Here is a 16111-nt window from a genome sequence, read left to right on the forward strand (position 1 = left end):
GGCAAGTACTCCTGAGATGGGCCCTGAACCCGAAATCCCTCAGAGAGTCCTTTTTGTATATTTTCGGCCGACTAGGCTAACATTTGCGTTTTAAAGCAATCCGGGCCTCTCTGTGGGAATGCAGGTGGGAACAAAAGCCCACCTCCTGGTTCTTCTAAAGATGGAACAAAAAAAACAAAACAAAAGCCAAACCTGTGTGGGACCAGAGAGTTAACCAAACCATCTTAGCCTTCAAATGACCTCAAGAGACTCGAAGAAATTCAAAGATACTTTTGAAGAATCAGTCGTGGGCGCTTGACTAACTCGGAAATTGATGTTAATTTCCAAAGAAAATGTGATCCGGTTGTAAATAGTCCAGAATCTTAGCAGCCAACAACTGAAGCGGCGTAGAGGATGTGGGCCGTCCCAAACCAGCCTTGAAGCATTTTTTTCTCCCCCATTCAAACTTTGCAGGTGCTTTGGATGCAAGATGATTGACGATGAAAGGTCTTTTTTTCTCTAAGGCGACCGGCCGATTCAGGTTGACATTCCAGTCCGATGGCAGTCTAAACACCTGCATGGCGAAGGCCGCAAATTGACACTTCCTGTTGAAAATGCCGGTTGGCATGTTTGCTCCCAACATATTTTCCTGACACTTCTAAAAAGTCAAACACACAAAATGCCAATTGATTCCAGAACTAAAAAATGACACTCCTGCTCTTTATCTGTCGGTGACTCACAATCATTATCTTCCACTTCCGCCTAATCTCTCGTGGTAGATATGCGAGTCATAAAAATTTCCTCAGAAACACCGCTTGATGCTATCGCTTTCAAGCCGTCCTCACTGCAGGTGGGCCCGGATGGCTACGGGGGGTCGGCGAGACAAAAACAACCAAAAGAGCCCATGCGAGTTTTATTGCTCTCCTTTGCTGTCAATATTTCCTCAGGTTGCCACGGAAAAGAATTTGCGCGGGAGACGTCATAAAGGCCGCGCTGGAGTTTAGCTTCAAGCTAGACGGTTGAGGCCACACACACACAAACGCAGGATTTACAAAAAGCCGCCGCAGACAAAACGCTGAGCCGGCTGAGCGAACTTTAAGTTGAATACGAGGCTTCAGCTTTTAGTTTAAACGCTGTGCTGGAGGTTTTTCCGCTGCTTTGCTAGCAGAGCATCCAAAATGAAGCATGAGCTGACATTGACTTGACAGTTTAATGATGAGGCCTCCTCCAACGCCGTTCGCCGCCCTGCCGACCTGGCGGCCATTCACCATCTTGTCAAAGGCCAAATCCGCTCTAATTGCAAGATGGAGGGCGTCCGTGTTTGCTCTTTTGTGTTGTGAAGGGGAGGGGGCACGGGGCAGGAGGTCAGGGGTCAAGTCGTTTTGACCCCACCCCCACTTCTTTAAGACAAGCATGAAGATAGCTTCGTATATCTGGAGATAAAGATCCCATCCTGCCATAAAATGACTGCCAGTTTCTTCTCAAGTTTGAAATGATTTCAACACAAGTTTGACTAAAATGGTCTGGAACCAAAATGGCTGATGTCTTTTCAGGCAATAACTCTTGCCCACCAAAATTCAAAGCGATTTGAGGTATGCGTGTGTAGTCTCCTGGTTCCAAAGATTGTTTGTGTTCCAACTTTATTTGGGGGTCTGCTCCTTAATTTTCCGGTCCCCGTGATGGTTGTTATCAGCTGCGTGTTCCTGCTCTTCCTCACTTGTCAGGCCAACGCTGGAGTGGGAGGCGAGGAGTGTTTACGCAGCCCCCCGTACGCACATTTGGGGGCTCGCTCTGCTTCTCGTCACCGCGGCGGGCCAACGGAAGCCTTTGAAGGCATCGCGAGGCGTTTCACAAGTTTGACGACTCGCCATAAAACACGCAAGTCTAAAAATCTGCCTCCAGAGCTTTGTGATATTTGGTGGGCTTGTCCATCATGAGCCGACCCACAAAAAAGTCATTTTGACCTTTGCCAGGACTCCTTCAAAGATTTTGTCCAATTGCTATTAAATATTAACTTCATTTACGAGACGTTGATGATTTCCATGCATGAGGGGTCAATAAAAGTTGTGGATTAACCTGAGGTCAGCGTGAGAGGACGCCATTTGAGCTTGTTGTGCAGTCAAGCGCACGCGAGGCAGCGCCGGCCTTCACTCGGGCTTTTGTTACTTCCTACCACCCTCCTCCTTCATCTTTTATTCGGCGGGCCCCCTCGGGCATGTTGGTTCCTTTTCTCTGACTGGCATGCGTGCTTTCGGGTCGCTCTTCTCTCTCTTTCTCTCTCTCTGTCGCTATCCCACTTTTTTCTTTTTTTCATTTTTGGGGATTCGGCCAAACCTGCTTGTGACACAGGCCCACTGGGGCGGGGAAAATAATGGCTGACCTGCTCGCTGTTATGTTTACCGGCTGCTTTGTCATTTAACTGAATCACTTTTGAGTTCATATTTGATGTGTTCCTTAAATGGGCAAAAATAATGCCTGCTGGGTTTTGGGGGAATTTGTAAAAATAGCCCAACATTCAAAAACTTCCCAGGTGTCCTGTCAAATGTTTACTTCTAGTTACTTGAATCGAACTGGCATTTCCACGAACGGGAAGATCTTGTTACCGGCGCAAAGGTCGCTCTTGGAGGGAACTTCCACGTCTGACACCCGATCATGGGACAAGACGTCTTATTGTTTCTTGTACTACAGCTGGATTGTCAAGTGGCTGCTGGACTTGTGTCTCGCTGCCACCAACAAAGTTCACAGCCTCAATTTTCCGCAGGGCCTTCGGGGATTATTCGCTTAGACTCTTTTGGCAGACTCACTAGAAGGGCTTTTTTTCCTCCTCCATTTTATAACATCACGGCAAATCAAATTGGTGTACTGAAAATTTTTGAGTGGTAACTTTTGAGGGTAGTAGTTTTCAGGATAAAACAGAAGAATATTGAATAAGCGATTCCAAGAGGGCTAAAAGCAAACTTTGTCTGCTGGGACTGTTTACCCCGGAGCCAAGTACGGAATAAATCCTGTGGGACGGGAAGACGTTATTCCGGTAGAGTTCTGAAGAAGGCTTTGGGCTACTGTGAGAAGCGCAAGGGATCATGAGCAAAGAACAAAGGTGACTTCAATCCCAAACCGGGATTTGGATAATCCTTTGATGGCACAACACAAGGTGTATAACTCCTCTTCTCATGAAAAAAGTTTTTTTCCCTGTAATCCCGAGCATTAGATCTGCACGATTGTTGTTTTTCTTTTCAGTTTTGGTTGCTGTGAAACCCGAGAGAGTTTGATCTTGTAAAAAGCTTTAAAAGGCAAATCATCTGTGGGAAATGTGCAGTTGCGTCACACAAGTAATGAAAGGTCAATGCAACGTTTAGTTTGAGGGGGGAAAAAAAGAAGCATTCCCACCCTCTGGGAGGAAAGTACCTGAAGTTGCAGCCGAGCAGGCGGGGCCTCCATCTGTTGGCTCCAAGCCCGCGCCTGGCTTTCATTACACTTTCACTTTCTACGCACACAAATATGGCGAACCCCTCGAAGATTTACTCCGCAAAACAAAACTTGGACTTTGGCCAACATTTTCTTGAAAAAAAAAAAGTTCTTTTGCAACCTTGGTTAAGTTATGAGTTTCGGGTTTTATGGTGTGACGTTAAAAGCTGCCGCCAGGCTCCGCCCACAAATGATTTTTTTTTTCCCGAATTTAGCATTGTACGTTGCGCTAGCATTTATGCTTCAACTTTGGTAGGAAGTTGAGAAAAATCTAAAATCTCTTTGAAAGGACCACATATAAACGATTTGCCTGGCAAATTTCATGATGCTCAGTCAAATTAGCTTTGGGGCAGTTACTATTTTTTTTTATTTCAGCCAATGCTTGAGAGCAATCGCTAACAATTCCCACGGTACTGCTGGAGTGTAAGCAGATATCGCTAATGATTTCCACCATCATGCCAAAGCGTACATTGTTTTGCCAGCGTCGGAAACAATTTCTACTCTCCTGCCAGAGCATAGCAAGACTTTGCTAATCATTTTTACTGTACGACCAGAATTTCCACTCAGAGTGTAACCAGATATCAAAATGAGGTCTCTCGCTCTGCCAGAGCGCCGTACACGGTTTTGCCAAAGTGTAACCAGACAGTGTAAAACTGAACAGAATTTTTGGTGCAATTATTTCTCAACAAACATCATCCATTTTTAAAATTGAAATTTTACACTCCCTGCCAATGTTCAGCCCATTGTTTACTCGTCTCAAGACGCCTACTGCATAAATTCTTTGGCGCAATCCAAATGTCTGTTTACGGAGGAAACGTTGGACTCGAAAACCTCAGGTTTCAACATGTGTGGTCGGCTTTCGTGTGGTTTCTTCGTCCATCCCGTTCTCGGCGCATTCTTTGTCTATTTAGTACGTGTCATTCCTGAAGGCTTTTTTTGCTTGTAATCTGAGCAGCCAAGTCTGAATTTAGTCCTCCAGAGCCCTCTTAACGCTGGCAAATGGAGGCCAGAAAAAAAAAAAAAAAAGTGGAATCAAGCAAAGGCAGACAGACCCTAGCGGATTTCTTTGTGCCTGCCAGCTGGCTTCAACTTTGGCCGTTGGAAGTTTTTGTGCTTCTCATTTACCTCTCCATTTACGGGCACAAAGGCAAGGAGGTTGTCTCCTTCTCCTGTTTTCACCTTCAACCCAAAGTTCAATTTTACCTGCTGTAAAAGCGGGCGCTCGTTTCGCAGCCCAGTCACACTTGTAAAGGCGCTTTGAATGGTCGCTTGGAATTCTTCACAAGGACTTTTGTGTCTGGAGCGTTACCTCGGCAGCACTTTGTCCAAAAGAAGAAATGTCCCATTTGGCGGTGCCCTCTCATTTGAGTTCTTTGACTTTTCGAGAGTCCCGAGAGTGTGTCGGTGTCTCATTTGTTCGTTTTATAGCCTCTTCGTTTGCACGCCGTCACGCTAAATGCCAAGGTGGCATCTCGACATAGATGAATTTCTGCTTGAAATGACGCATAGCCTCAGGACGAAAACGAAACTAGGGCCCAAAATTGTTCAGTTTTATACAAGTATTTGTGTACATTAGTTCTCACAAGAACAGGTTCAGTACGCTCACCATTTTCAGGCAGCAAGGAGAATTCCTTAAAACAAAACACATGTGACTAAGTTCTAGTCGATCCGGGTTGTTTTTTTGCTACGTGTGAAACACGGCGTGCTCTGTTATTCCGGATTTAAGAGCGTTGTGAATACCCGAGTGCATACCAAGACGGATTACTCTGACCGATCGCCCCGGCAAAAGCAATTTCTCCGCCTTGGCTCAGGGTCTCGTCCTCGCGTGCGTGTGCGGATCTTTGGTCCGGAATCATCTCGCTGGTGCCGGCGCCATCTGTGACTCCGCAGATGGCTGCGCTGGTTAAAGTGGGCCACGCTCGAGATCCCCGTCCCCTGTCCGGGATGGGACAATGGAGATTATGAGTGTCTGATCTCTTTGCTTGGAAAACATCGGAGGGCCAGGGGGGAAGGGGCCGTGTGGCATTTGGATCAGCACCACGGAGTCGACCAATCACCAGTCTTGAGCTTTTCGGATGCTGAGTTGCAAAATTGAGTGCGTTCAGGATGCTTGATTCAAGTCGCTATTTTGGTGCTCTCGACTGCTTTCTTGCAAAATTCTTTCCCGAGGAATTTTCGGTTCAACCCGTTTGGCCGCTTCAACAACGGCACGCTTATAATTCGCCAGTGATGCACTCAAACGTGCACTGTTTGTTGAACACAACGGACAAGTGTCTCAACGTGTGCGATCCGAATCCACTGCGATTCAAACTCGTGGCACAGGTTGACTTTTACGATGGTTGGCATGCAGAGTTATGGCGTCATCTTTCCACTCATCCTCCCTCCGCTTTTCTTTCAACGGCCTCGACGTGGTCGGCGCGAATGCGAGACGTTGGCAAGGTGCCGAGGTACTCGACGCTGGAGCTGATTTATCGCCACGGTTGATTCCTCCTTATCTGCGGAACACCTTGTAATTTATGACGACGCCTCGTGAGGGAGGCCAACTGTCTTTTTTGCTGCCAAATGGGAGACAGTCACCAATAAGAATTTACTGGCAACAGCGTTAGGCTAATATATTTGTCGCTTATAGATCATTCCAGAATTGGAGCATAATTTGTACGTCAACATCTTTGAAAAATGGGAGAGTTCGCCGCCACATAATGGGAAGCGCTCACAAATGGAGCTCCAATGGGCGAATGCTCACACTTCTTTGCAGCTGTGGCGGCATCTGGTCCAAATCACTGCATTAAAATACCTTGCGTGTGTATATTTTGACAAAGGGTTGCTACGGCGGGATTGGCACCCTTGACCCCGGGTCAGCGGCTCTTGCCAATCAGCAACAAAGCCCCTTAGTGGTGCGTCCAGTTACATACATCTCACAGATCGAGAGCCAGAAAGCAGCTGCCTGTTTTGAAACGAGCATATTTGCACGCAACGTATTTGTCATCGGCATCATGACATCATCGGAATGTTTCAATGGCATTTTTTTTACAATGTGTTTTTGCCAGTCTCCTGTACTGGAGATTTGAAAGTGGGGGAAAACACATTGTGGACTGTTTATGGTGAATTTGTCCACATTGTCAGATTTTAATCTGAGATAAATGAAAATGAAAAAAAAGTTCTCAATTTGATTCATCAACAAATTAATTATTAGAATATTTGTCCGTTGCAGCGCAAACATAATTAGTGTTTCAAATTATACAGTTTGTGTGTCACAATTTCATGTGTGTGTCTTGGCCACAAGAGGGCAGTATGATTTGTGTATGATTTAATACACGAAGAAGAGTTTTAAACTTGGCTATGTAAACTACAGCAATATTTTTTTATGCCTGTAAGCACAAAATCGATGCTAGTTTTGTTAGCCTGTCTATGAAGATTTGCACATGTGTTAGCATTAAACTAGCAGATTTTTGTAAGTCAACTAGTATGGTTAATTGCATAACATGTACATAGTTGTCTCTGTTTAATGTTTATGAGCAGAAGGGAGGCAAAACAGTTTCCAATTTGTCCCGATTATTGGTGTGCGTTTACCCTGCTTGAGAAACCGAAAGTACGTCATGACAGTCGTGTTTACAACCGCGGCAATAAGCGATGCGGCTTTTGCACGTGGCCACCAAATGAAAGCATTCCCGCCCCCCTGAGAAAAACATAAAAGCGTGTTTGAAAATGTTATACTAGCCGGTAACATCTTGAAGAGATTATATACAAGCATCTGGACGTATAAAGTATGACGATGGAGGCGGAATGTTAACATCCGTGCGACAGTCGAGCGCCTTTGAAGTCCATGCTGGATTTACCGTTGCTGACTTGTGCACTTTTGCGTAGAAGACACTTCATATTTATTTCAACAACTTTTTGTAAAGAACTCTAGTCTCAGGACACAGTGAAAAGTCAGCCCTGCCCTGAGTTAAACAGGAAGTGCTCAAAATCTGGTCTTCGTTTCCAGCTTTGTTTCACTTGTTTACATTTCTGTGGTTGGTAGCACCTCGCTAACATTGGTCACGGTCTTCGACGCAGGTCGGCAAAAGATCGGAGCAATGTCGAGAAGGGGATCCGTTTGCCAAACGACCTCGGGGGTTTTGCTATAGAAACATTCCGCCCGTGACCCCGAGATCCATCTGGACTTGGCATAACGGAGGAAACGTGAGGTGTGATGCCGCCACGTTTCTTGTCGAATACAACGCGGCTAATGAGTGACAAGTGTAAACGACAAGCCGGCGGCACCTCATTTCCTCGCGTCAACAAAGTGATGATGTCTGCAGCAACATTACTCATTGTTCACAAATGCCAGTGAGGCAACGTGCCACTTAGAGGCACACAAACACAACGTGTCGCTCGATGACAGCCGGGCCACAACGCAAGCAGCAAAGCACGACAACACAATGCTGTACTTGTGCCGACTGAGCTACTGTAATCGCGAGTACTGAAGGGTGTGTCCTGTCCCGTCCTGTCGTGTAATAATGCTTGAGCATTAGCAGGTCAGACGGTCAGCTTGTTCCCCACACTTGATGTCATCCGATGCCCGGACATCTTTGGCGTATTAAATCCATATTGCCCGTGACTGTTGTTATTGCCGAGAATGTGTGCCGCTCGCCGCGCGTCACCTGACCCCTTTAATCCGGGTCATCGCCCCTAATCTGCCTTGGCCGCTCTCGATGCTGTTCGGGGAAGACAAAAGCATGTGTGCAGTCGGGCCTCCTCGTTAATATTCAGCCGCAAGCCACGCCCACCCCGCTGACATCTGGCCGGCCGATGTCGCTGACCCAGAGTCGGCGTTATTATTATGATGTGCACTTTCATTCCACTCGCCCCACCGGTTTATTTATGAGCGGTGCCATCACTCGGAAGTACGTGTGATGTCACGGTGGAAAGGTCAATGTGAAATATTTAGCGTATATTCTTTTGGCCACGATAAAAGACACTGGGCCTCATGTGCTTCCGATCCCGGTTTCATCTCCTGAAGCTCAAGGGAAGGGACTTGATAAAAGCCAATTGAACCAGAGGGGTCGATGGTCGCACATAACTGGCTGCCAGTCTGGTGGTCTTTCAGAAGCCCCCTTTCAACCCTCCTCTGAATCTGAGAGCGGACTTTGGTGGACCCGCTTCACCTCAATTGACACTTTGTTCTTTGACGATGGAACAGAAAGCTTACCAACACGAGAAAGTTGAAGCCGGCTTGATTTTGTTCATCCCAACTTTTGGTGGGATTTTGCCATGCAAGGATGGACGGCGGTGTGAAGTTTTACGCGTGACGCTCACTTTTGCTTTGTTGCAAGCAAATGTTGCCATTAGATAAACATTTGACACTCCCAGCCCCTTTCACACCGCCCAGCAAAAGCCGTCAATGTTTACGTTTTTGCCCCAATTTATTTCATTTTCAAACCTTTATTTAAATCTCTAAAGTTTGCTGCTATGAATTAAACATCACTGTTGTGTAGTTGGGGTAAATTTCTAACCTCATTTCACCGTACCGGGATCAAAGTATGAAGCTGAACCGCAGACACGCCCCCCTGTTGTGTGAAAAGCAAGCACAACTGTTTTACACGTCACGCCGTCTAATGATGCGATCGCGCCGTTGCCATGTCTCCGTGTGAAAGCGCACGCCGTGGCGTCGGCATCCCATAAACGCCGTCAATTCACCAACAAATTGCGGGTGTAATCGCAGCCAGATTGCCATCACACTGATGCTACTTTCCTGACAACCTGTCTTGAGTTAACTCTCCCTGCTAGGTTGGAGGAGAGAAACTTCCGGGCACACAGAAACTCTGGTCGGGATTCCCAGACCGGACTTTGTAGTGGTTGTCTTCCACCCGGCTGTTTATTTAACAAATTATGTCCCTAAATGGGGAAGGCCAATGAAAATGGGGGGAGACAATGAAATCACTCCCCCTCTCCCCCGCCCTCACACAAAGCCGTGCGACGCCATTGGCCGGTAGACCACGCACTTGTGTCCAATGACATCCTCCCTCCTCCTGAATGTGTTTTCATTTGAACCCAGATGATGACTTTTGAAACGTTTGTGTTTTTGTTGTGTAGCTTGCCTTTCATCCGTAGCAGCCAATCAGACACCGGCGTGTTATTTCCCCACAAGTTGACGGCACGTGAAATGTCTTACGTAACGCCAACATATCAGTGAGAAAGAGAGCGATGACTCGACGGGCTCTCGGCCGAGCGTGTCCACCTCCCCGCTGAGGTATTTTCTTCTTGGAAGTTGCAGCGGTGTGTGAAACTTGAGAGTAGAGCGGGGGAAGGGGCGCTTGGGAGGGGGTCAAATGTCCTAATTGATTAACATAAGGCTCCTTGTTTGCCTTGTAACTTCATCTTGTTGAAGGCTTCTTTACAAGTTCAAAGTCGAGCAGAGAGAAATCCACGGAGAGAACATTTCAAGCTTTTCCAGGATATTTCCCACTGTGGCTGTTGTGTGAAAGTTACCGACTTGGACGATTTCACACATGAAAATATCTTGTGTCGTTTTGCTGTTTGACAAATGCTCTTTCCTTGGTTGTCAATTTCTGCTCAACCCTTTCACGCTGCCTGTCAATGACAAAATGGGGGTCGACCTGTAAATTTCCACATTTAAGACACTTAGCAGCTGGCTGGTGAATGGAAATATGCTGTGCTGCTGTCTGAAACCTATTTTGCTGTGCTCTGTGTGAAAGTCCCATATGAATAAAGACCTCTTCTGTTTCATGTCTGATGTGACAGTTTTGCTGCTCGGCTGTGATTTGTGTGAAAGGCACAAGCCAATGACTGTCCATTTTGCCAAAACCTCTGCATGAGAGGGGCCAAAGGTGGGATGTTCTTGCTGTTTTATGTTTGATGCTGAGAGACTAATAAAGAAATTCCTTTTGGTGATCCCTCAGCCTTGAGCAGATGCCCCCTCGTTTAAAGCCCCCCCCAGGCATTTCTTTTTTTTCCCTATGCCTGAAGGCACAGGGGGCGTGTCCCCAGAAGGAGAGCCAGGAGGGATGTCCATATATGGTCACAAAGCCCACCGATGATAGACAAAATGGTGTGAAACTCCCACAGGTGCTTCGAGCCGAGAAGGGCGATTCGTTTGTTATGACAGCGTCTCCTTAAAAACAGAGCCATTGTTTAGCATATGCGTGTTCAGACGGGAAATATATGGAAGCGTTTCCACTCGAGAGGCTCCGGAGCGGACCATAACAGCTCAGGGCCGTCCGTTTATTATCTCGCAGAAATGTGTTGGCGTTGTGATTTATTTGGGAAAAGTTGGCCACTGTGGGACTATCCTGCTGAGAAGGGCACATCTGCTCCAATCGAGGGAGTGTTGCTCTGGTGGGCGTCGGCATACATTTAAAACTGTTAAAACACATTAAGTATTTTGTGATTCTCAGGTCTCCAAATTAGAAGCACAGCGTACGTGCTTCAAGCTGTTTATTTTTTTTAGCTTTATGCTAACATATGTGAAATGCCACGTTTGTCAGTGTCGTGCTGTTTTCTTAAGCCACTCCCGTTGACTTTAACGCTGATTTGTGGTACTATCCGTCTTTGCCGTTTGTTTTTTCTCTGTCCTTTTAACACGGGAGCCACATTTCCCTCATTTGACAAAATTCTCTTCTTGCCTGATTTTCGAAAAGAGAATATTTAAAGCTGATCTTTTTATTTTTACACTCGCCGTCTGTAAGCACGCATTTGGTAGTCGCGGGTGGCACCACATTTCTGGCACTGGCATGGCAGCGGCACCCATCATTACGCCGACATTCCAGACTTAAGGAAGTCGTCGGGGGCGGGAGGAGCGAGCGCTTTGCTCTGACCGCGCGCGGTGTACTCGGACCACACGCGGCCCCGCAGGCCGACTCGTTACGTTTTCCCCAGTTAGCTCCTCAGGGACCGAGGCAGAAACAGTCCAGAACGTGTCAGAGATTAGCAAAGGGTGACGATTTGGGCCTCCAGCCTTGCCGCAGATAAGCTTTAACGAATGTTGCGATAAGCAAGCACTCTCAAACAGCGTCTTGTCAGAGAGCCACAAAAAACTCAAGTGGAAAAAAAAAAACTTTGGGAAGCCTATCTGACCCCAAAAGATTCACCTTGTTGTCAAGACTTGTTCCCATCCTGCCGTGGGATATTTTGCAGCTGAAGAAGACTTTCCCACAAGCGGGTCAGCGGCCGTGCCCCGGGCCCGACCGCGGTGCGTTTCATTTATAGCTGCTCCGCCTCTCGAGTTTGCCCGTTATTGTGTCTCTGCGAACCGCAACAGCGTCATCCCTCCCTCCCTCTCTTGCTCGCTCGCCGTCTGTATTTCTTCCTCTGGCTTTCACGCTCCGTCTGCTGGCCCGGCCAGCAAAAAGCAGAGGCAGACGTTTATACAAGGCGGCCTTCTCCCTCCGTCCACCTGAGCCACCTTGTTGACTCGGGAGGTCAAATGTTTTTGTTGGGTTCCCTTTGCCAGGCCTGACTGGCGACCTCGCACCAATTCCAGGGGCCCTGATGAATAAGCTTCTCGAGTCAGGGGCAGCGGGGGTTTTTTTCCTTCTTCGTCTACCATATCTGTAAACACGGCTTGCGTGGGCTCTATTGCAGCAGATGAAGCGCCTGTTTATTGCACCCCACCTACTTAAATGGCCTCACCCTGCCTTCACCTGCAGCTTTGATGTGGCAGAGGAGGTGGGCGTCCTGACCTCCGTCTAAAATGCAATGCTGGGAACTGGGAAAGGGGGCAGGGGGGGGGGGGTCTGACGCTATTGCAAAGCTGTAATCAAGCAGCGCTTTGCTTCCTGACCAGCTCAACACGAGCTACTTAATCACTTGCCTGACAAGTGCAGGAGTCAAGTGACTGATTGATCGTTGGCCGAGCACCAAAGAATCACATTCACTATTCTCATCGTTAGCCACTAAATGAACAAATCAGGAAATGTAACCACCATTGTGAGTTGGATTAGTTCAAATAATGAATAATTGTCATTTTTGTTTGGCATGTTTGCTTTGGGAGCACCTCGTGACGCTCCAGAAAAATGGCGTAACGCCTGTTTCGTCAGCTGCTTCATATTACAACACCTCGCTGCCCCCGCGGTGACTTTCCGTGGTGAAAACCTCAAGCTAGCCGCTCACTTTCTCTGCAACCGGTCACTTTTATTTGGAAGGTTCTGGTAAGCGCTACATGGAGACGTCAAATGACTGTTCCAATCTGTGTGACACGTTTGGAAACATTTCCTTTGTCAAGTGCACATTCCTTTCCTCGAGTGTGTGCAAGTGGGAATGTGTGTATTTAATAGCGTTCTAAAACATTCATACGGCTTTCGCTTTCACTCACAAACAAGAAGGCTCGGGCCGCAACAAGTGGAAACATATTTGGGTTGTGGTGGATTCGATTATTACACAATAGTCAAGCGTGTGTGTGTGTGTGTTTGTGTTTGTGTGTGTGTGTGTGTGTGTGTGTGTGTGTGTGTGTCTCTAATTAATCTCCTCACACATGCAGTAGTAACAGAATGAATCTGGGTGATGAAATGTATGTAGCAGTCACAAAAAGTTTTATACAAGCAACAATGGGTGGGCCAATCACCATCTCACTCAAATGGTAAGCTCCACCCACATTATACGACATACACGCGCACACAAACACACACTCACTGAGTTGATGATACAGTATAATGAGGAGCTGACTCAGTTTCGCTGTTAATGGCTCTCCCGTCGCATATTACCCGAGTGTCCGACAGGAAACGAGTAAGTCTTGTAAACGGAGTGCCTCAAGGCTCATATATTGTCCCACTGCAGTACCAGATTTCATTAGCCTGGAGTCGTGTTCGCTGCTGACTTGGCAAGGGGCCTTGTGGTCCGTTACGACCACCAATCAGCTCCTAAAGCTGCATGAAACCATTAGCATGACTTAACCCGCCTGACGGGCTCATAAATATCTGTACAAAGCCGTATACTCCACAGATGGTTGGGGGGGGTACACGCCCTCTTTTATGCATCCTTACCACAAAAATCGGCAATCTGCGTGACATCACAGCGTCTAAGACCGGGGGTCACCAACGTGGAAGACCCAAAAACCACACGAGTAGCCCGAGGGCCATTTTCAATAATAGCTCAGCGATGGGGCATTGTGATTTTCTAGGGATGTTGTCTAAGAGATTATGTGAAACAGTCAACGATGGAAGAGATTTGTTGAAATAAAGTGTCGTGGCGCGATGTACAGTATAGACGGGTGTCTTGACCGGGTCGTCGTCATCGGGTCGGCGGCTGTGGGCTCAGAGCGGATTAGCGGCTCGGCGGGGTATTATTGTTATTGTTCCGCCAGACTCTGCCACTCTTTGTGTTTCACTAATCAGACCTCCCAAAGACTTTCACTGCTGCACTCCGGGGGAAAAAAAAAGATTGAAATCGCGATGAATATCTTAAATACTTAATCCGTCAGCGCCTCGGCTCAATTCAGGTGAGTCATGTGCCGTCGTCATCTTCGATGTCGAGCGTCATCCGAAATTTGAATGTGGATAAGTAAGTCGTTATATCACTGTAACTGCAGTAAGTGTGGAGGGGGTGGGGGCATTGACGCGACGAGATGCGCTGGAGTCCAAAGACAGACTTCAATTTTGGCATAATTGCATTGCGCAACTCTGTCATGATTTTATTTTTTTTTTCCATTGTGTTGTGTGCAAGTGTGTGTTTACGCTAAACGGGGCTTGTTTTTTTCCCAGGCCACCAGTTAAAAATTGTCGGTGTGTGACGGTGTCGGGAGGTTTGGCCTGGCTCCCGGCAGAGCAAATTACAAGGCTGAGGTGCAGGCTTGCGTCCCGCCTCCTCCTCCTCCTCCTCCTTCTGGCCTGAAGGTCTCACCACATTATCCTCCTGACTGCCATGCAAATGAGGAGGAGGAGCTATGATTGGGTGATGGTGTCACAGTGCATCAAGATGCCAAATGATGGCAACAAAGCACTACTTTTGTCTGAATGAAACATGAAGTAAACTGTTTCCTTGCTTAAGTGGGCCACAAAATGATGACAGGTCAGGTCGGGTCGGGCCCTCAGGCCTCCTCCTGACTGCCATGCAAATGAGGTGGAGGAGCCATGATTGGGTGATGGTGTCACAGTGCATCAAGATGCCAAATGATGGCAACAAAGCACTACTTTTGTCTGAATGAAACATGAAGTAAACAGTTTCCTTGCTTAAGTGGGCCACAAAAATGATGACAGGTCAGGTCGGGCCCTCAGGCCTTGTGTTTGGCACACTTTGACTGTATGCGATTGGCTGCTGACCGATCAGGTGTTAAGCGCTCTAGAAAATGGATGTTACATGGATTTTTGTCTTCTCATGGGAGTAGGCCGACATTTGTTCCAATGCCGCAGACCACTCAGCTGTGCTTGTTGGAGAAAGCGGTCTAGAGGTCAACCAGATGATTGGGTGTGTTTTTTTAGCCACCTCCTCCATTTGGGGAGAGCAGCTGAGCATAAAAGCTATTCGAAACCTTTCACGATGTCACGCTTTTAGCTCCATGTTGTGTTTTCAGTCAAAGTGGAAGTTAAGAGCACAGGCGCTCTTCTGCCTGTTGTGAAAACCATGCACACGCGGTCCTGGGCAAGGTCAAAAAGTCAAATCCCAGCAGGGAGGCCACCCTGCTCCGGGACAACAACAACAACAACGCAGGCAGCAGAAGGCTTGTCACGTGAGCGGTCATGTGACAAGCCTCAGTGCAAGTGTCCCGCTCAGACTTTGTTTGTTTGTCTGATTGCAGCTGTGTCGGACCTGGACGTGGAGAGCAAGCTGACGTGGCACTTCCGGGCTCCCTGGCACAAGCAGAGGAACCTCTTACGCCCGGCCACCCGGCCGCCATGCCTGCAAGAGATGCACAAGGATGCCAACCTCTGGCACCTGCATGCAGGTACTTTTCTAATACTCCAAACGCTAGCACATAATCTTTTCAGCTTTTCAAACATTGTTTTTCTTATTTTTGGGCTTTTAATTGTTTTTTTTCCCAATTTAGTTTCTTTTTTGTATTTGTTTTATTATATTGTAGTACTCTGCCAGATATGTTTCATTTTTTTCTCAGAATTTTTGTTTTTTAGTCTTATATTTTCAAAACGTATTCCTAATTTTTTTTCTATTTTTATTTCATATTTTGACTCATGCTCGCTTGCAGACGGTCGGAGGCGGCGCTCGTCCAGCAGGGAGCGCCGAGTGACCATCTCTATCTCTGCCCTACCGCCAATGCCCATGTACCCATCCACGCCCGCCGCTGCCAGGAAAGCCAGAAAGGGGGTGCGCTTGACGGCGGTGAGATAACAATTAAAACACACACCACAAACCCTGTGGGCTCTGTGGTAATAATTTGTGTGTCCACTGCCCTTCCCCTCTTTCAATTAGTTTTTTTAGCTGTGTTAGTACGCCCTCTGCTGGCTGGAGAGAAACTGCACTATTAGCAATTCATAGGTGCTTTGACTTACAAGTTTGATTTGCAATTCAAAACACTTCGTTTTTAATAAAAACAAAACCTCTTCCTTTTTATGTGTGTGTTGTCATACATGTTCATTGTCTTCATTTTGTTCTTTGTTTGTTTGTTTGTTTGTTTGTCCCTTTTTTTGTTGGTTGAATTCAGTACCCCAGCTCCCGTCCGCCTTCCCCCACTGAATGTTGCCACTTCTCCCCCTGGAACAGAAAGGTAACACAGAAC

General features: G+C 47.1%; 1 protein-coding gene across 2 annotated transcripts in view; it reads left to right on the plus strand.

The window, feature by feature from the left end:
* The window catches only part of nhsa (Nance-Horan syndrome a (congenital cataracts and dental anomalies)), a 28022-nt gene that overhangs the window by 3312 nt on the left and 8599 nt on the right, over positions 1-16111 (plus strand). The window contains exons 1-4 of one of the 2 annotated variants that reach the window (XM_088393986.1): positions 13520-13879; positions 15176-15322; positions 15581-15714; positions 16037-16099. In XM_088393986.1, coding sequence (XP_088250112.1) covers positions 15286-15322; positions 15581-15714; positions 16037-16099 — 234 coding nt within the window. In that variant the 5' untranslated portion in view covers positions 13520-13879; positions 15176-15285. Of the gene's footprint in view, positions 1-13519; positions 13880-15175; positions 15323-15580; positions 15715-16036; positions 16100-16111 lie in introns of those variants that run through there. The other variant, XM_088393985.1, reaches the window with a different exon arrangement.

This window comes from Syngnathus floridae, chromosome 13 (assembly GCF_059516105.1).
Source record: "Syngnathus floridae isolate MCC-2025c chromosome 13, RoL_Sflo_1.0, whole genome shotgun sequence".
NCBI classification, from domain to species: Eukaryota; Metazoa; Chordata; class Actinopteri; order Syngnathiformes; family Syngnathidae; genus Syngnathus; species Syngnathus floridae.